Source organism: Anthonomus grandis, chromosome 5, assembly GCF_022605725.1.
Source record: "Anthonomus grandis grandis chromosome 5, icAntGran1.3, whole genome shotgun sequence".
In the NCBI taxonomy this organism is placed as follows: Eukaryota; Metazoa; Arthropoda; class Insecta; order Coleoptera; family Curculionidae; genus Anthonomus; species Anthonomus grandis.
The window spans coordinates 25,753,918-25,775,420 of NC_065550.1; the positions used below are offsets into that span (position 1 = coordinate 25,753,918).

Here is a 21,503-nt window from a genome sequence, read left to right on the forward strand (position 1 = left end):
AGACAAGTTGGATGGAAAAATACAGAATTCCCACCGTAACTGGCGCACTTGATTGTACCCATATACAAATTAAAAAACCTGGCGGGCGGTTTGGCGATGAGTACATAAATAGAAAAATGTTGCTTCATTAAATGTTTAGATGATATGTGATGCAATGGAAAGGATCACAAGTATAGACGTGCAATGGCCTGGAAGTGTGCACGATAGTAGGATTTGCAGACAAAGTTCTGTTCAACAAAAACTTGCAATATTTCAAGGAAATGTTTGCTGGGGGACAGCGGATATGGTATATCTCCATGGCTTTTAACACCATTTAGACAGCCACAAACTCAATTAGAAGGGCAATACAATACATTACATTCAAAAGAACGAGTAGTAGTAGAACGGGTATTTGGCCAAATAAAACAGCGCTTTCCAATACTCGCAAATAGATACATATTTATACATAATTATACATAATTGTGTTATAAATTTTACTTCAACAAAAGAAAATCTTGCAACCTATATTCTTTATTAAAAGGATCGTCAGTTTTGGGTATTATTGGCTTTGTTTTCTTGCTCACGTAGGATTTTTAATTGGAGTTCCTCTTTTTCAAATTGTAATTTCGTTAGTTTAAGCTGCTCTAGTAGTAAAGCGTTGGAGCTCGGTTGTTAATAAACTTACAGTTTCTTCTATTTCGGCTGCTAACAATTTTAGTTTTTTAGTTTTGTGGTCACTGGATACAGAAGAAATATCTTTGGCATATTCTTTGCGTAAAAGGTGTATGGGAGGTAAAACACTTTTATTACAAGAATCTAGCCCAACTGTTACTCCTCCTAGTATTTTACTGTACATAGGATTTTCTTCAGCATTTAAAATTTCTAGAAAATCTTTTTCCCATTGCAGTAGCTTAATTGGTTTATTTCCTATTGCTGACAAGTCAGTTTTCTTCTTTACAGAGCTTTTCATATTGTTAAGAAGTTTTTCAACTTATCTATAGTTACGGTTTTTCCTGCATATTTAACAAACTCCTCCCTCATTCTAGTCCAGGCGTTCTCTTTTGCCGAAACCATTTTTGGTACCATGGACTTATTTGAAACAATTTTATTGTTTTCTTGCTGTAGAATTCTGACCCACTGCGCTCGGTTATCAGAAACAAGATTCGGTTCCTTTATGCTTTCTTCATCACTGGAAGACATCCTTGTTAAATATCTTGCCTTTTTTTAATTGGTCCGATTTAAAAACAACTAATTTAAACAAACATTTACCTAAATAGAACGTAAAGAGGTCTATATAACACGTGATTTATAAAGTAAATAATCATAAATAAGACGATCCAAATATGTGAATAAGGCTAAACAAGCTTAGACTCACAAGTATTACTTCAATATTAACAAGTAAACCTCATGTCTACTCATAGAGTCATGTCTTACTTTTATTCACTCATTGACAAGCATTTGCTTCAATTTTCAAGGCAACACTTTTCTTATAAGTAAATGCTTATAAGTGCTTACTTGATTTTATTTACCTCACCCAATGAGTTTTATATTGTGGGTTACAAAATTCAATATACATATTTGAGAGGCATATTCCTGAGGATGAAAACTGAACTGAAAATTTGAGCAAACTCCAGATGTACGGGTTCAATAGTGTTAAAGAAATACCACCTGGCCCAGAAAAAAACACTAATTAAAAACGATAACAACCAATTATCTGTTCTCTAAAAGTAACATAAAAATCTACAAGTGTTTTCCCCTAAATTTTATTTTTTTGCCTACCACACCCCTTTGAACAAAAACCACACATAAATCGATCATTACATGTAAATAACATTCAATATATTAAAAGTTTATATATTTCTGATAACCCCAATGTCGCCATTCCGAATTCTTTAAAACGAAGAGCAGACATAATTAAAAAACTGTGTACAACAATATTTTCTGCTGTTGTTTTATCTTATAAACTTTTAATTATGCAAATCATTAGCTATAGTAACAGATAATTTATTAAATATTTATTGGCACCCTTAGTTCCGAGAAGACATCACTCGCCTTAACTGAAATGCTGCTTTTGGGTGCACTGAGTGTAATTTTTGTTGCAAGTTCTATAGAAGGAGCGAAACCACCAGCTGATCCTTCTATTTTAATAATTGGTAGTGGACCGTCGGGAATTGCAGCAGCAACAAAATTATTAAAAAATGGTTTTAATAATTTTAAGATTTTGGAAGCCGAAGGCAGAATTGGTAAGTAAATATTAGTGTTGTAAGGTTCATATGTTTTTTAGCAGCAAATTACATATATACAGTGTTTGCCCAATATTAGCTGATTCATTAAATTTGAAACTTATCAGGTTTCAGTAATTAAAAAAACACATCGAAAAATATATAAAATAGTAATAAATCTAAGAATTTAAATGCTGTTTCAAAAATCAATTCTTATAATTTTCTATTAATTTTAGACATAACCCTACTCAGTTGATAAATTCAATAAGTGATTTTAAATGCTTTATAATTGTTAAATGCAACAATAAAATCAAATATTTTATTACATAGCAAATATGTATAAAAGAAATCTAAGCGAAAATAAGAAAGTTTTATAAGACTGCTTTTATGATTATATATTATGTATCCTTCTTATAAGGCTATTCCTAATATTTGCAATATTCAAAATAAAATCTATGAACCTCAATAGTCACTATGGATTTAATAACACAAGAAAAAAAATAATATTGAATGTCAAGAAGCAATTGTCGAAGCAACAAGAAGTTGATCCTCTTTAAATTTAACACTATTTATCAATAAAAACAAAGGTCAAAAACTGTGGGCTCATAAGTTTAATTATTATTTTGGCTGAAAGCTATTCCTTCTGAAGGCCTATTAATCATGTGTCTTAAAATGTGAACAAAGTGGTTAAAATTATTGCATTAAATTAAGCCAATAATGAGCCGAAAGTCATTCATGAGTGTGTTATCAGAGACATGCAATTTTTGCAACACAATAACTGTCTCACGAATGAATAAATAAATTATTAAACTTACACATTAGAGTTTTGCTAACAGAAACTGCACAAATTTGAAATCTCTACTATTGTGACCCACACAAATTTGAATTCCTTTCATATTGTTAAATTTGACAAAGTCCAAAAAAGGATTTTGGGTTGTGATATCTTTTATGTTGTGAAGAGGAATAAATATTCATAAAAAAAACCTCCAACGAATGATGTATACTGAATACTATAAATAACAATATCTCTTAAATTGCGTTTTATTTTAGACTATGGTTTATTAAATGCACAGGAAGAATTAATTAATCTCAAAAAAAATCAACCATTCCTTAGTACAGATCCATATAAAAATCTCCTATTAGTCCTATCTATCTGGATCTGAATAATTAACGAGAATTCCCATTAACATCCAGAAGAGAAAAAAATGCATGATTTTGTTTCACTTTTGAAATCTTGAATTGTTCTAGGGATTGTTCGTCTCTACTTAGCAATATTAACCTTAAAATTCCCTCACATACTCTCAGGAAACCTGACATATTGAAAATCGAATAAGATCATTAATCATTTTGAATAAAAATCCATCACTTGATCCTTTAGGGAGCTCACTGCAAGTTTTTAAGAAGAAATGTAGTCGGTTCGATATAAAATAGAATAGGCTGTACTTTTCACGTCCATTCCATTAGCATCGATGCTATAAGAATATCTATAAGCATTCCAGAATTTTGAAGATAAATTTTGTCTGGAAGAATTTATTTGTTTCTTCCAGGCAGTTGAATTGCATATCCAGTTACTTTCTTTTATCTCTATAAAATTGTTGCATGCCCCTTAACTGCCTGGAAAGAATTGAAATTTTCTTTCAGGCATTGTTGGACTCGCAGTGAATTGTTTTACTATTTTGTTCACTCTGGCAGAAATAATAGGATTTTTCTTAACATTTCTAGTTTTTCTGGCATATGCTCTCAATTTCCCGGAAAAAAATAAAAAATTCTTTCAGGGTGTAGAAGCGCATCTAGTTACTATCTTTACTTTCATTGAAATAGTTGAACATTTTAAAACAAAAAGATGTTAGATGAATCATATTTTGTACGAATAAAATCAAAAAAACTTTTTACTGAATTACGTCATTTTTAAAACATCGCAACACAAAATCTCTCAATTGATACATGTCATTTTTCACAAGGATATTTGGCCATATTGCCATACTTGCCAAAAGTCCATCAAGTGTAAGTAAAAGTTGGCAGTTATTAACAATTCTTCTTGGAATTTCTTGTATCGTTCAACATTCGGATTTTAATTGTAAGTTATATGAAGTTTTGTTTGTGTATAGTATTGGTTATATTACCCATGGGTTATATGGGTATGGGTTTATATTAATATTATTTTAGATGTTTTTATGCTCTTGCCTTCATATAACATTGGGCCTGATGAATAAAAATCTAGCAATTACTTGAAGCAATTGCTTAACTAGCAAATGCTATAAGTAAAAGCAATTGCTGGATCTTGATATGAATAAAATTTTGAAGCAAATGCTGCTTTTCCTATATGTATGTTATTAATTCTCTTTTTTGCTGTCCCAATTGACGAACTATATTTGTTGGCATATCGTTATTTTGTGCGTCAATTTCATAATTGATTTCTTCAATAAAAATGAAATCTTCATCATGCAGATATTTTGTGATATTATGAAGCACAACGCAGGCAATTATAATCGATGGTGTACCGAAGGATAGAAAATCTTGCTTTTAACTGCCCAAAACACGTTCTCGACAGAAAACATTATAATTTTGCTGCTGTTGGGTTGTCGGATTTCTCCAAGAAGTCATAACCTAAGGCGATATTGAGTAGCCATAGTCTCCTAATAGTACACATTCTTCTGCGCTGTTCTTAAGGATGTTGTATATATTAGAATTTTTAAAAATTCTGCGTGCACAGAGCCTGGCCATTGGCAGTCCACACTTATTCTTCTGCATATTTTTTCTGCATTACAAGTCGCCTGCACGTTAATACTGGGATTTCCTTTTCGGTTTATATATTCATTACCGAATGCTTGAAACTTTGGAATCCTTACGTGTGTGCAGTCTATCACTCCGATGGCATTGGGAAAACGGTATTTCTCTGACCACAACCGTTTGGCTTCCACAACAGCCTCAGCACTTCTAGGAAATTTAATAAAGATATTGGCCTTCCCCAAAACTGCATTCATTACCGAAGTGAATGTCTTACAGATAGTGGTTTGGTGAACGACTTCTTCACCTACAGAATTTTGAAAGCCTGGATCTGCCAATACTCTCAGAAATATTTTTATCTTAGTTTGAGGTGATAATGCAGCTCCTCGTCTTTCACCAGTACTATTGAAGAAGTAATTTGCTAACCAGTCAACATTTTCACGGTCAAATCGACATAACTTTCTAAAATCATCGTCTCTGCAATTTTTACGTACACCGTATATTTTAGTTTTACGCACAGTCATATATTCAGCCATGTTAACCGACACCGACAGATTAAACTTAGGTTTGTAGCCACAAATGAACGAATTTACTGTTATCAAGCAAAATGATGCTGCGGTTGACCTACCTTAAATTTTTTAAAGCAATTGCTTCACGACAAAAAGCAATTCCTTAATTTATTCATAACATTTTCAGCAAGTGATAGCAATTGCTTCTAATATTTAAGAAAAAGCTTTGACTAGAATCATTTTCTGACCTTTTCAGCAATTGCTGGAGGCAAAAGCAATTACTTCAGGTTTTATTCATTGCTTTTCAAGCAAATACTTAGATTTTATAAGGAAAAGCAATTGCTGCAATTTTATTCATTAGGCTAATTGCAATTACTTTTAGATGCTGAAACCTGTATTAAGATTGAAACTTTGTATTTCAATGGGGTATCCCATATATTGTCAAATATGTAAATAAGTAAATATTTATTATAGCAGTGCATTTATTTACTCCAACTTTTTGTTATGTTTTTAGTTAGTTGACCTTTAATTTTCTCCCCAGTGTTACTATTATTATTATTTTTTACCTATTTTAAGTAAAAAGATAAAATAAAAATAATTTTATTTCATATGTTGTTTTAGTGTGGGGTTAATTAAAATCCAAGATGTTAACTTTCTTCCTTTTAATACCAACGTTTCGGCATATATTAAGTCTTCTTCAGGGTACTCCAAATTAAAAAAAAAAAACGGTAAAACAATTATAGATAAAGTTAAAATCATTATAGTATACAGTGGTAAAAAAAAAATAAAATATACACATCAAAATGGTCTAAGGAACACTTAGAAAGATAGTTTTTTCGCCTTATAAATTTTTATATATTTTTATTTTCATACGCAATAGATACTACCTTTAATATTAAGATACCAACGAAGTAAAATAAATATTGGGGTACAAAAAATCATGCCAGAACAGCGTTTTTTGCTACTTGCACATTTTGTCGAAATCACGCAGATTATAATTTTTAAATTCTAACGCAATATCGCATTTTCTATTTTTCGGTTCCAACGGAACAATTGTGATTTAGTTTTTATTCAATAAAAATGGAAAGACGACATTTAACTCGAGAGGAAATGCTAAGAGCAGTCGGAATGCTTGAGGCAGGAACAAGTCAAAGAGACGTTGCAAGAGCTTTGGATACATCTCCCAGTGTAATTAACGGTTTGTGGACAAGATATAAAGAGACAAATGATGTTAGAGAACGGCATCAAGGCCCGTCGCGAGTTACCACACCTGCCCAAGACCGTTTTATAACTTTGCAAGCTCAAAGAAATCCCACGGTAACAGCCTCTGTTTTGGTTCAGCAGCTCTCACGAGTGCATAACGTCGAGGTTTCAGGTCAAACTATTAGAAACCCTTTGCATGAGAGAGGACTTCATGCCAGAAGACCCCTAAGGGTTCCTCGGTTAACTTTAGGAAATCGAGGTGCAAGATTAATGTGGTGCCAAGAACATGTTAATTGGAATCAAGAAAGATGGGCCACAGTTCTTTTTACGGATGAGTCTCGATTTTCATTTTAACCTGATTCTGGTAGAATTCGTGTCTGGAGAGAGGAAGGAAATGAAAGTCGTTTGCGTCATGCCCGGGAAGTAGTAAGGCAACGTGGTGGATCACTAATGTTTTGGGGTGGCATTATTCTTGACGAAAAAACGAACCTCATTTTTGTGGAAAATACAATGACTGGAATAAGTTATAGGGATAATATACTACTGCCTGTAATTGTTCCATATTTACGCGAAATGGGCCCAAATTCGTTGTTGCAACAAGATAATGCCCCACCACATCGAGCACGGCTTGTACGAATCGCTGTTAAGGAAAATCCCTAGCCCTCTACCTCACCGGACCTTAATCCAATTGAGCATGTTTGGGTTTGGTTAAAAAGGCAACTTCTTCAACGATTTTACTTTTTTCAAAGCGCTCTGGAGCTTCGTCTTGCTGTGACACATGTTTGGGAGGAGTTGCCCCAAGAATTAATTAATAATTTAATTTTAAGTATGCCTAGGCGATGCCAAAGTGTTATTAATAATAGAGGTGGACCATCTGGCTACTAGTTTAATTTGTATTTGGTAAATTTTTATTTTCATAATTTTTTTTAATAAACGGTAATAAATGGAATTTTGTTCTTTATTTTTATTTGAGCCCTAAATTATGAGTAAATTATAATCTACAAAAAAAAGTTAATAATTATATTGTTATTTTATTCAAATAATGTAAAAAAATTGTAATAATTAACTTTTTTCCAAGTGATTACTTCAATAACTCAAATACACCTTTGAAACACAGAGATGAAAATAAACAATAAAATTTGAGAACTATAATTAAAATTAAAAATTAAATGGGAACATACAAATGTACTTACAACAAAAAAATTAAAGCTTTTCGCTAGACTGTAAGTAGCGGTATATTTTTGATGATTCCAGTTGGTTTATTAGTTTTTGAGGATATCAAAATGCAGGTGTGTAAGCAACAAAACTAATCAATAATAATGAATAATAATTTCTGTTGTAAGTACATTTGAATGTTCCCATTTAATTTTCATCTCTGTGTTTTAAAGGTGTATTTGAGGAATTAAAATAGTCACTGAATAACATAAGAGTTTAGTTTTAATGCATTTTAATATTGTTTTGACCATAATGTTTTAACTTTGTCTATAATTGTTTTTCAATATATTTTTTTTTATTTGTAGTGCCTTGAAGAAGGCCTAATATAGGCCGTTGGCATTAAAAGCAAAAAAGTTTAGAACAGCTTGGATTTGAATTGACCCTGCACATCCAACTTAAAAGTTAACAAAATAAATTATATATGATCAAATGCTGATATATTACCTTTCTCGTGGTTTTGTCCTACAATGACAGTAGCTCAACTGAGTTACTATCAAACCTACTTATTCCAATATATTTTCACAGTGTTTTCTTATTTGTAGGTGGCAGAATCCACAGTGTAAAATTTGGAGAAGCTTACGTTGACTTAGGAGCAGAATTCTGCCATGGCGAGGAAAGTAATATTGTCTATTCCATGGTAAAAGACCTAAATCTTCTGAAACCCACCGGGATAAAAGGGAGTTTCTTCATATCAAATGGAGAGGAAGCTGAAAACAGCACCAAGCAAAAAATAATGGATTTCGCCGAAAAGTTAAATTCAAATAACGATCCCATTCCGGGCTGCGAAAATGTAACGTCAGTGGGAGACTGTTTAGATATTAAGTTTAAAACTTTAGTAGAATCTGGCAAGGACGATAAAGAAAAGGAGGTGTTATCAAATACAATGGACACGATAACTAGTTACATTAGTGGATATGATAGCCCTCTAGACCTGCACGATTTAAAATCAACCACATTGTTTCAGACTAGCAAGGGAGACCAGACATTGAACTGGGACGGACATGGATACAAGACGATATTAGAAATTATGATGCAAAAATATCCGGATCCAACCAAACAGTTGCCCATAGATGACAAAATCTTACTCTCACATAAAGTGGCCAACGTTTCTTGGCAAGATGGCAATAAAGTTAAAGTAGTAACAGAAAATAACACCATGTTCGAGGCTGATCACGTTATATTTACTCCCTCGCTAGGGGTGCTAAAAGCCAGCCATCAACATATCTTTAAGCCACAACTACCAGAAGAGAAAATTGAAGCAATAAAAAACATGGGATATGGGGCAATTGCAAAAGTGATTGTGCACTTTCCGGAACGCTGGTGGGGTAACACCACGTGGTGGTCATTTATCTGGACCAAAGAAGACAGAGAAAAACTTACAGAAATGAATTTATCATGGCTAAGAGACATAAGTGCCTTTGTCCAAGCAGAAAACAATCCAAATGTCTTAGTAGTATGGGTCGCAGGAGGATTTGTGCCTTACATAGAAACTCTATCAGAGGACAAGGTTATGGAAGGAGTTAAATATCTTATAAATACATTCTTGCCCACACATTTTAATGTCACCATGCCAGATACACTTATAAGAACTAACTGGTATTCTAACCCAAACTTTAAGGGCACATACTCTTACGAGTCTACAAAGGGTTACTTAGCAGGGGGTAAAAACTTGCAGGAAAAACTGGGAAAACCTTTGAAAGACAAGGATGGGAAGCCTGTTGTTTTATTTGCCGGAGAGGCTACACACCCTTATTATTTTTCGACTGTTCATGGAGCTATTGAAACTGGTTATAGAGAAGCTGATAGATTAATACACTGGCATAAAAAATATATTTTGTAAATTAAATTGGCTCATTAAATTAAATGTTGTGACTGAAAATTTTCCATAATTATTTTTATCTCCATTTTAATTAATGCAAGTTAATAATAATCAATATCCTAATAAATGTGTTAAAAATATAATGCAAAAAGTTTAATATACAAACAAACCATGTAATACTTGATAACATAATTCCACTCATATGGCCTGTGACATCACATGTAAATATATTTTAAGTAGGAACGATAATTTAAATAACACTTATTTTTGAAATTTCTGGGAATTAATGCAGCAATCTAAGTAAATGATAAACAGATATTTACCTAAAAATTTTGGTATTTTGCTTAATCCTTAGAGTTTCAGGGTCATCGGCAACTTGTGTACACTTCCCTTTAGCCTTTTCGAAATCAGCATGATATTTCACATTTGATTGTATCTTGGTATTTTCCGCAATCCTTTTCAGTTCCGGGGTTTCTGCCATTGTTGTAGCTTTGGCTTTAGGTACATGCCTATAATATTTGAAAATTAACAAAACTAAGATGGATAGATTCCAATCGCACTTACGCATCACAGTAAGGTTCTTTGTTAAAACCTTTGTAGTTTCTCATGTTAAGTGCCATCCCACAGTCCTTGCACTTGAAGCATAGCCTGTGCCAAACCTAAAAAATCAGTTAAGAGGTATATTTTCACACAAATTTCAGTACAAGTATAAATTATTAAAACACTATAATTATTTAGAACCATCTGGACAGGGAATTAAAACATAGTGCAGAAGCAATAGCGTCATCGATTTAACCGCCTGCTATTGGATATTTACTGAATTACTTCAAAGTGTCTTTCTTTAGCTTGGCTTCCTCAGATGAGGGATAGAAAATCCATTAAGAGTACTAAAAATATATTTGCTGACTGCCCCTTTTACTATTTACCTTGAGTTTTATTGAGCAGTATTTTGATCATATGTATTTCCTTGTCATAGACAAATTTCTATCTGCAATGAGGATATAGAGGCAAAAATATTGGAGGACTTAAAAACTGTTAAAATTGCCATGCTAAAAACTTACTATCAATAAAAAAAATGTATTCTAATAGATAGGGCCAGTGTGTTGTGTTTGAATGAGTTTTCATGTGAATAAATAGTAACAAAGTAAAGATTTTCTATAATATACTCTATATGATTTTCATACATTAATGTTGACAACTATTTTCTGGTACTAGTTATATTTATATTAGGCCTTAATACTTATTTACAGATTCTGATCTAATTTCTTATATATGGAAATCATGTTGCCTCTTTTAGTATATTAGGAAATATGCAATTTTTAAAAGAGAGATTAAATAAAAAAAACAGAAGATTGCATCAATTTGTAATAATCCAATAACGTACAATGTCTGAGGTGCAGAAAGAAAGAATAATTATTAGGCATTATATATTAAAAAAAAGATGCAAACATGCACATACAAATTTTTAAGTGATGATGCATGTGCTCTTTGTTTTATTAGGATTTTACAGGTAGCTTAGTTCTCAATTTTTTTGTATTTTAAAATGAATTTTTTAGAACTTAATATAAATCAATATATATATATATATATATTTTTATATATTTTAAATATAATATATATATTTTTTTTTAACCTTCATCTAGAGTATTTAAAATTCTATTACAGGGATTCAATTACATCAAATAAAAAATGTGCAATCAATATCTTTTAAAAAACACTTAAGGTATTGGTACTGAAGACTATGTCTACATCATACATAAATATAATTTGCAATGGTTGGTAAAATCTTACTCTTTCTCTAAAGCTGCTCTATATAGCCTAAAGTTACTTAAAATTTTTTATTACCCTTTTTACAAATTAATCATAATTTTCAAGATTTGTATTACTTCTTATATACATATGTATTTTAGTAACAAATTATAAGCCTCTGCTGCTGGAACTAGCGGGCTTTTAGTGCTTTATTAGTTCTTATAACATTTCCCAAAAGTATGTTTAAGCAGTTTCCCAAATCATGGCCGTGAATTTGTTATTAATATAGTTTAATTTTGTGTTAAATTTGTATTTAAGCTTTATTATCTTATACATCAATTTACATTGTTCTAACATCAAAATATATGCTACTGGTCTTACTAATAATAAGTTTTTATTAAGTCTCTGTCAAATAGTCGCTATTAAATAAAAATTTTAATCCTTTAGGGTCAAGTGGGTCAATTGTAAACGATTTTGTCAAGTTTAAAAATTTTCGGTTTTTATATGTGTGGCGCAACTTCTGTTTATTAAATATTTTAGCTACAATTAATTTACTATATTGCATAGATCTTATATTTTGCGAAAATCCAAAAAAAAAACATTTAAAAAGCTAAGAATTAAAAAAAATAATTGAATAAAAAAAAAGTTGTCACTGTTTACTTTTACCCCAATGGTAGTGGGGTAACTGTAAACAGCTACTACAAAAACCATTTAAGTAAATAAGAAAATTTGTGGGGCAATAGTAAACATTTGAATTACAGAAGTACAAAAAACATTCCTATTTAGTTTGAGTGGCTGTTTACATTTACCCCTAAAAAGTAAAAGGCATTATTTTATTATTGATTTTTATTTAGCTAAGTATTAAAAAATACTAAAAATAGAATACAAAATAACTTATTTTTTGCCTTATAACAAATAATAACAAAGAAAACCATATAGATTTGTTTAACATGTAAAAACCTAGGGAAAATTTGGTAGCATTTAGTAACTTGGTAATTTTTTATTATTAGTCATAAAAAAAGGTTGGTACTCTCACAAAAATGTAATATCAGAACATTAATCTTCTACTACTGGAACACTTTTCTCAAAATAGTAATATATCCTTTCTCCTTTCGTTTTAATTATGGGGAAAGGCAAAACACCTAGTATTTGATCATGCTTAACATAACTCAAATCGCTAGAATTGACTGCAAAATTTTGTTTGGTGTCATCAATAGCTCTTAATCCTACGACTTCAACATCATTATCTATGATATTCTCGACCGAACAAACATATTTATAGATTGTTGTGTTTCTTTTCCCGCCTTTAAATTGGACAAGAACGAAACTTCCAGTTTTTAAATCCGAAAGAGCTGTCTTGTTTATATCAATTGGGTCTTCAATTTTCTCATCTTCCCAATCCCAAGGGCTTTCGCTGTCACTTACGATGGCTTCTATATCAATATTATCATCTTCACTTGAACTATCTTGTTTGCTTTTCTTTTTGATTGACTGTTTTGGTTTTTTAGGTTTTTTTGTTAGTTTTTCTTCGGTTTCTAGTGTTTTCCTTTTTTGCTTTTCTTGTTTGGGTTTCTTCATCTTCTTTTCGTGTGCTTGTTAAAGCCTATCAAGGACGTCTTGATTTGTTAAAATTTCGCCATATGTCTGCTGTCTTAATCTTGTTATTACTTGCTTTACTATTGTAGTGACGTTTTCCTTTTTTTTTTTTGGCGAGTTAAAGAACAATTTGGTAAGTGTGTGTGGTGTGTCTAGTATATTACAACTAGATGTACAAGTTTCAGTGGTAAGGTGTTTACAAGATTGTTTTTTTTGGTCAAGTGTTGGAGTTGCTACCCTCACCTCTAGCGACGTAATTGAATCGTCGTGGAGATTATCGGAAATACCAAGTGGGATATTTTCAGGAGTATCTTCAGAGCTTTTTGTTTCTTGTAAGCCATTATTAAGTTCTTTAGATGAATCGTTTTGATTCTGCAGATATTCTTCGAATTCTGGAACATCCTTAGAAGTATCTATATCTGTTTCTTGTAAACCATCATTAGGTTCCTTAGAGAAACTGTTTTCATTCTGCGGATATTCTTCGATTTCTGGAACTTCAAATTCATAATTATTTCTTGGGCTGTCCGTTTTTTGTTAACTATTATTAGGTTCTTTTGATAAAGTATTCTGATTCTGCAGATACTGCTCTAATTCACGCTGTTTAAAGGAGGCTATCGGAAATTTTGTTTTATCGACAGGAAAAGTCCCGCAACTACTAAAACCAGATACAATATTTTTTGGTTTTATTACATGAGCCCAAACTTCGGCTAGTAGTTCCACAAATTCCGATTAAGACAATCTTCCGGTTCCCTTACCCATTTGTTTTTTTCCATACGCGATAAGTTTTTTCTCCCAAAAAGTCTTGGCAGGACCAAACACACATTTGTCAAGGGGTTGTAACATATCCGTCAAATGGCTTGGTAACTTAATTAGGGTAACATTGTTAGAGATAGCTTCTTCAACTATGCGAACACTAATATGGCTAGCACGTCCATCATATAGTAGCACCGCAGTTTGGTTTGGAAGATTCTTTAATTGTCTTATATTTTTTATATAAGGGATAAAACCCTTGGTAAACCAAGTGAAAAATTATGGTTCCTCCATCCAACCGTTTTTTGACACTGCATACAGAGTTCCAGGATACGCTTTCTCGGACACCCAGCGTGCTTGTACACCAGCCCCCTTAAATACAATAAGAGGAGGAAGCACAGAACCATCTGCTTCCACACATGCTAGGACTGTAGTAGATTCGCGACCTGATCCACCAGAAACGCGACTTAAAGGCTTGCCTTTTTGTCCGATTGCCCTTAATCGACTTGGGTCACTTTTAAAGCCTTCTCATCCGCATTAAAAAGGAGACATGCCTGTTCTGGAGATGTTATTTGGAATTGATTAAATGCATTGCTTAAATCTTCATAGAACTTGTAAATTACATCCGGCCTTCTAGCGTCTATCCGACATTTTTGCAGATGTTCAGGCTTTTTTAAAAATAAAAGATTTTTATGCTGTTTTAAAAATGAGCAATACCAATCTATACCTGGGCGGTCATCAACAAACTGTGTAGATATATTACGTGATTTTACATACTCCTGAATGAGATCCAGCAGTTCGTCCTTATCGCACGGAAATCCAGCTTTTGCACGAGCCAACAAGCAATCGACAATTTTCTTTTCTGTGTCATGAGCAAACGTTAATTTACGACCTCGCCCTGTAGAATCAATGGCGGTTCTTCTTCCATTAAGGCGGTGGGAAATAACGGAAAATGGTACAGAGTAGTGTTCTTGTATCTGCCTGTAAGACATATTTCTATTCTGCACATCTTGATCGTCATTTTCTAGGTATTCTTCCTTGGTATAAGCTGGCCCATTAGTTTTTCTAATATACTCTCTGGGCATCTGAAACAAATGTATTTACTAAAATTTATGTTCACATTTACCCCATAAGTCTGTTTACATTTACCCCAACCATGCGTTTACATTTACCCCCCTTCACTTTTTTTCCGGGTAAATGTAAACACTTTTTTTAAAGATATTAAGGTAATATTTCACTTTAAAACTATATTTAGACACAAGAATTAGGGTATTTTTAACAATACAAAGCTTATTTTATAGTACTTACCTTTATAATTAAATTTTCACATAAATATTCACACAGTGGCCACCAATGGAAAAACAGAATTATTGTTATGGTTGGAATGAAAACACAAAACAAACTAAAATCCAACCTGCAGACACCTGCATCTTTGTATAGTATGAAAGGAGGGGGTAATAGACTACTGTGCCCGGAAGTTATAAGGTTTTAGCGACAATTTTAAAAAGATTGCCTATGGCGTTTACAATTACCCCTGTTTACATTTACCCCACTCGACTTTGTAAGATTTATATTTTATTAAAATTTGTTTGGTAGCAGGTTCCCCATACTTAATATCATACAATTGAGAGAAAAAGGCAAAACAAACTTTATACTTAGCATTATTTGTGTAGATTATGTTCCAATTTTGCACATCCAAAAATAGTCCTAAATATTTTATATTTCCTCCCTTATGCCTATATCTGTTATAGGTTTATTTTTTTGTTTAAATAGCACATATTTAGTTTCCTCAACATTTATTTTTAACTTCTTTTGTAGCAACCATTGATATTAATAATATTATTGAAGTTTAAATCATTATTGGCCAAATTTGCTACTTCTGATGTTTTTTCCAGTATAGAGCAGCATAGTGTCATTAGCAAAAGCCACCAAGTACTTGGGGCACTGCACAGAAATTTACTCTTTTATTTATATCACTTTTACAATTATCTAAGCTTACATAATGTTTTCTATTATCTAATTAATTTAACTATAATTCCCCTAAATCTCATATTTTCAAGTTCTCTAATCAAAAAAATCATGACACACCATATCAAATGCCTTTTGAAAGTCAATAAAAATAACCATTACAATATAAGTAGCACTTAAATCGCAGAATTAAGTGTAAAAGTAATGATGTAACATTCAGTATTGGAAAACTTGGGCTGAACATTAATGAGTGTTTCACTTGAAACAAATTTTAAAAAATGATTCTGATGGTATCTTCCACAATTTCTCACCAATTTGCATAATTTTTATACCAAAACCTTGCGTAAAACAAATCTTTAAGGCCTATTGTCAGACTGTCTAAAAATATTTAAAAAATTTCGTTTTATTACGGTTTAAATCAAGAAAAACATGGATAAATGTAGCATGTTCTTTAAAAAAGTCTATAATTGGAAAGCAAAGCAATATTTCAATATATCCCTCTGATAGGTCATAAACAATGCCCCAAAATACTGTAAATTTCTCTTTCCACAGTGGAATAAGAATTCCAGGAACCAGTTGTACTTGTTTTGCAAGAAATGCTATATATATAAAATAGGCTACAGTAAGTTCATTTTTGAGAAAAAACTCAATTTACACTTCAAGATGATATCAACGAATACCAGAATACAATTTCTTTCAGTGATTTGTCTTTTCTTGCAACAAAATTGTGAATCTAGCCATCGCTTTATGGTCTCCAAGGTGGGATAACCTTAATAACAATTTTTAAAAATGTTTAATTCTTCGGAAAACAAGTCAGACACAATTCATCGGAAACAGTCATTTATCACTTTAGTTAATAATGAATTTACATGCTCCTTTATATGAATTAGATCATGCACTGTAACATTATTGTGCCCAAGAGCAGCTTTTTTTAAAGATTAATTAAAATGTCATTCATTACATCTTCACAGGATGCATTTAAAACTAAGCTTTGATTATTTATTACTTTACCAAATCAAATACTAAATCTTACTTTACTAAGTCTATTTACATTATTTTTTTCAGATTCAACATTCCTAATTACTTCTAAATCTATTTTGGAAAAATAATTATTCAGAAAATTAGCAATGTCTTCTGTTTGTAACTGGATCATCATTAATATTCTGTTAATTAATAATAAATTAGAAAGCTTATTAAAAACACTATTAGATCATGATTCACATACTTCCAATATATTAACTCTAAATTTTATATTAATTGGTGCAATTTTTGACACTAGTTTAATGTTATTCATCTGAATGAGAGTTGGTCTAAATTCACTTATTTCATGACATTTATTAATTCTAATGGATTTGGTTATGGGTTGGTTGGTATGTGGTGTTAAGAAATGATATTTACAGAATGGAATTATTCATAGAACAAGGTGAGTATACAATGAATTTAAAAAAATAATGTGGTTTGGTAGTACAGAGTGTTTATTAAGTATGTACAATAAATTTAACAATAATGATAACAATTCTTTGAGTAATTTTAAGACAAAAAGTTCAAATAAACATGTCTCTGCAATTGCTTTATTTACAAGTTACAAATTGGTTTTTCTGCAATATCTTTTATCCAATTTTGTTGTAATTTGGTGGTGTAATTTATGCCAGTAAGGTGTTAATTTAGTCCTAGTTTAATTAAATTTTAATTATAAGTCCAGTGGTGACCTTATTGGTACCTAAATGACTATTTTAGAAGAATGCACACCACTGACTTTTATGGATTTTTTAATTCTTTTTAGATAAATCAACTAAAAATTTTTGTATCTTGCTTAGTTTTTCAGAAGAAAAATTAAAAAACATGGAAAAAAGCTTCTTTTGAAATTTTTTTCTTTTATAATTAACTCCTAAACTAATGATTTCTACTTAACCCTTTGTGTGATAGTGCGCCTGCGGTGAGGACACTTACAAATTAATTTTTACTGACGGTCCTGGTGTGCTTACAGCAAAGATATCATTGATGACGTATGCGGAAGCGTGTCGCTCCTCTAAATTTAAGCGCCAATAAGGGTCGAGTATTATTTGGACAGTTTGCATATTAATGTTCGCATGTGGTATTGTTGTGGTAACAAGTTTCCCTGTTTTTTGGGACCATGGGTGGTAAAATTTGCTTTTATATTAGAAATAAAATATCTAGGATGATATTTATGTTATCGCTAGAATGCAATTTTGAGAAAAGGGTATTAGTTTTATAGAAACTATATGTGTGCTCAGGGCGGTGACACCAGTCTCTTAGGCAAATAATTTTCTCAAAATTTCATGAGTGTTTTTTTAACAGTTTTTTTATAGGATTTTATTTTTATTTACAGATAAATTTTATAACAAGCTTATAAATCTCAACTCCAATGACCTGTATGATTATTTGGAAGAAATTCCTTGTGACAACATTAGCGAGTTGGATTAGGAAGTGTTAGTGAAGATGAGATTGAAGGGGACGCAGAAATAGTAGGCCTAACGGCAGCGGCGTCGCCAGCAATTGATTTGTTTGACATAGAAAATATGCCTAAATTATTTGGGAATGATACTTTGTCCCAAGACGCTGATGCTGACTTAGCCGAATGGAGCAGTGAGGATGAGCTACCTTTGTCACTAATATGAGCCCAGGAAATTCACAAAAAAACTATATGGACAACTCCAACTCACACTGTGTTCGAAATTTTAAACAATTTGGAGAAGAAATAGGACCAAACATTCCCACCGATATAGAAACCCCTACCGACATGTTTTTGCATATATTCCCTGAGCATCTGTTAGACCACATATAGCTTTTCAAACTAACTTATATGCCTTGCAAAGAAACGGAGGTAATAGTCATGCATTAATATAATGTCAATAATGTCAAGAGACAGGTTTTCATGGATGTTAGCCAACCTGCACCTAAACGACAACTCTGTACAGCCTGGCCGTGAACACCAAAACTTTGATAAGCTTTACAAATTACGACCTTTGTTAGATGTATTATCTGATACATATAAAAATGCTTTGAAACCAAGTCAACATCAACCTATTGATGAGTCGATGATCCGATTCAAAGGACGAAGTTCCCTAAAACAGTATTTGCCAAAGAAAATGTGGCTATAAAGTTTGGATTCGTTCCGAAAATTATGTGTATAGAATTATAGGATATGTATGTCAATTTCAGATTTACACTGGTAAAATAGGTCAAATGACCGAAAAGTCTCTTGGTGGTAGAGTTGTTAGAGACCTTATGAGAGACTTAGTTGGAAAAAGGTACGAAATATATTTTGACAATTATTTTAATTCGGTCGAGCTGCAAAAACAACAAACTGAGCAAACTGAGTTGATTTACGCTTGTGTTACCGTCAGAAAAGATCGAAAGAATCTACTAGATGACAAGCAGTTAACAAGGGGTGAATTCGATTGGAGAGTTAACACTGATATGGGTTGACATTTTTGAAATGGCTGATTTTTTAACTAATTATCTGTATCCATGCAAAAATCAATGGGTTTCCCACAAAAAAAAGATGGTTCTGCTGAAGATGTTACTTGTCCTGAACTAGTAAGGAAATATAATACACATATGGGATATGTGGATAAGATGGACATGCTCTTTAACTCTTTATGAGGTTGACCGAAAGTCGAAAAAATGGTGGCATAGAATTTTCTTCTATTTCATAGATTTATCCTTAGTAAATGCATTCATATTGTATCAAAAAAGAACGGATTCCAATGCGCAACTTTCGCTAAAACTTTTTCGACTTTCAGTGGGCCTAGGACTTGTGGAAGCTGCACAAGGTTTACCGAAAAGGGGTCCAGCAACGGTAAATAATTTCAAATGTACTGTACCATACGAAATTCGGTACGACTCTTGTTCCCACATGCCTCTATATGGCAAGCCTGGAAGATGTGCTTTTTGTAGTACCAAGGTGGAACCTCACAAATCAAGATGGCATTGTACAAGGTAGCTGTTGATATTACAATGATAAATAAATAAACATAGTTAATTATTGTTATTTTTTTAGGTGTGATGTTGCCCTGTGCCTTTCAGATAAGAAAAACTGTTTTCGTCAATATCATACCAAATAAATTTTTTATAATCAATGTATTTTTCTAGCAATAAAAAATTAGTTTTTGCCAATTTTTTTTTGTTTATCTGCCTAGTGTCCTTACAGTGAGCACACCTCATTCTAACTAACTCATATGCAAAAAAAAAGATTTAATATTAAAAACATATTAAATAATCTTTAATTAATTGAGCAAAACAAAAATTTTCACCAAAAGGTAAAAAAAAATAAATATATCGTAGATAATAATCAAGGGTTGTAATTTATTAAACAACTTCACAGTTGTTGTCAAACTCTTCTTGTTAATTATTGTTAACCTTTATAATATATTGTCAGTTTTTGGTGATTATTATTTATTCAGAATGGTTTAATTTACTAATAGTGAAATGGCAGATATGCATTTCTGTTATGGAATGACTCATGGAAAGCTGCAAGACACATTTATGAAGAAAGATTTCCTCAGCATGTACTACATAAAGGGAAAACTTTTGTATGTCTCCATGCTCGACTTTCTGAAATGGCATTAAAATATCAAACATAGTCATCTGGAGCTCTGTGGCTGTACATACAGTTCAAGTTAAAGAGGCTGTTTTAAATAAAATTGAAACAACAAAGTACTCAGAAAATCTTACATTAATTAAATAATTTGAATATTAACCATGTCACTGTGTTGTAGATTTTATCATATGCAACATGTACAATAAGCTCCATTGCCTACAGATTTTTTTCAAGAGTAGCTTTTTCTGATTGGAAATAAAAAACTAAAAGAAAAATCCAGGTTTTCTAAAGGAAATATTGTTTACAGATCAAGCCTTTCTCAAAAACTAAGCCATGGAGAGAACCAAGTTACATGGAGCTATGGAAGCCTGGAATTCACTGAAGTTAATCTTATGAAATTAAACAATTCACTAGGTAGAAATGTATATTTCTTATACATTTATTCTCAGTAATGATTTTAAATATTTCAAATAGAAATTTATTACACCTACTAAGTGTGTATATAAATTACTCATCAAACAATTAAGACAACTTATATTATGTATCTGGAAAGGCCAAGGAGGCCACAAACCAATGAACTTAATTAACATCTCTAATACACCCACAAGAAGACAAAATTACAGTCTTTAAGTCTATTATGATTAAGAGGACAAAAACAGAATAATTTGTTGAAAATGGTCACCTAAATTAATGTTACAATAAATTTGCAGATGTTTACAATATGGGTTTTGTGAGTCATAAACCAATTCTTGTTCAGCCTTGATTAAACCTAATTTTAAACAATGAGCTCATTTATAAGGGTGGTGCCCTAAACGAATACCGACTAGACAACATAATCTAAATTCCCTTTTAATTTCAATTAGAAGCGGCCGTTCCAAGTATCGAATTAACAGTAGTTGTAGTATGGAAAAAAATAATTACCTTGTCCAGGCATTTTAGTTCTTCGGTAGGGTAGACGGTCTTGTCGCATCTCGCACAACGTTTATTCATGGCTCTACTTTATTATATTCCAGAAATGATCGAATGGTTGAACTAAATCGAAATTAAAAAAATAAATAAAAAAATTATGGGAAAACAATAAAAAATCGCCAAGCCTGTTCACTGTGCACCCGTTGATTTCCCTTCACAATAAAAAAACAAAGTGACACTAGTGACATTGACAGCTGTCACCTTTCCTCGTTTCTGGGGTCACAATGACCCTC

At 31.9% G+C, this 21,503-nt stretch overlaps 2 protein-coding genes across 2 annotated transcripts in view; one reads left to right on the forward strand and one right to left on the reverse strand.

The window, feature by feature from the left end:
- The window catches only part of LOC126736643 (LIM and SH3 domain protein Lasp), a 29,799-nt gene extending 8,359 nt beyond the window's left edge, over positions 1 to 21,440 (reverse strand). Inside the window, exons 1-3 of the mRNA XM_050441103.1 lie at positions 21,223 to 21,440; positions 10,239 to 10,333; positions 9,998 to 10,183 (exon numbers count right to left, since the gene is read on the reverse strand). Coding sequence (XP_050297060.1) covers positions 9,998 to 10,183; positions 10,239 to 10,333; positions 21,223 to 21,291 — 350 coding nt within the window. The 5' untranslated portion in view covers positions 21,292 to 21,440. The remainder of the gene's footprint in view (positions 1 to 9,997; positions 10,184 to 10,238; positions 10,334 to 21,222) is intronic.
- Positions 1,955 to 9,734, forward strand: LOC126736641 (spermine oxidase-like). Its single transcript, XM_050441101.1, has 2 exons — positions 1,955 to 2,222; positions 8,398 to 9,734. The coding sequence occupies exons 1-2, from the start codon at positions 2,042 to 2,044 to the stop codon at positions 9,693 to 9,695; spliced, it is 1,479 nt and encodes a 492-aa protein (XP_050297058.1). The 5' UTR covers positions 1,955 to 2,041; the 3' UTR covers positions 9,696 to 9,734.
- Positions 21,441 to 21,503: the final 63 nt, after the last annotated feature.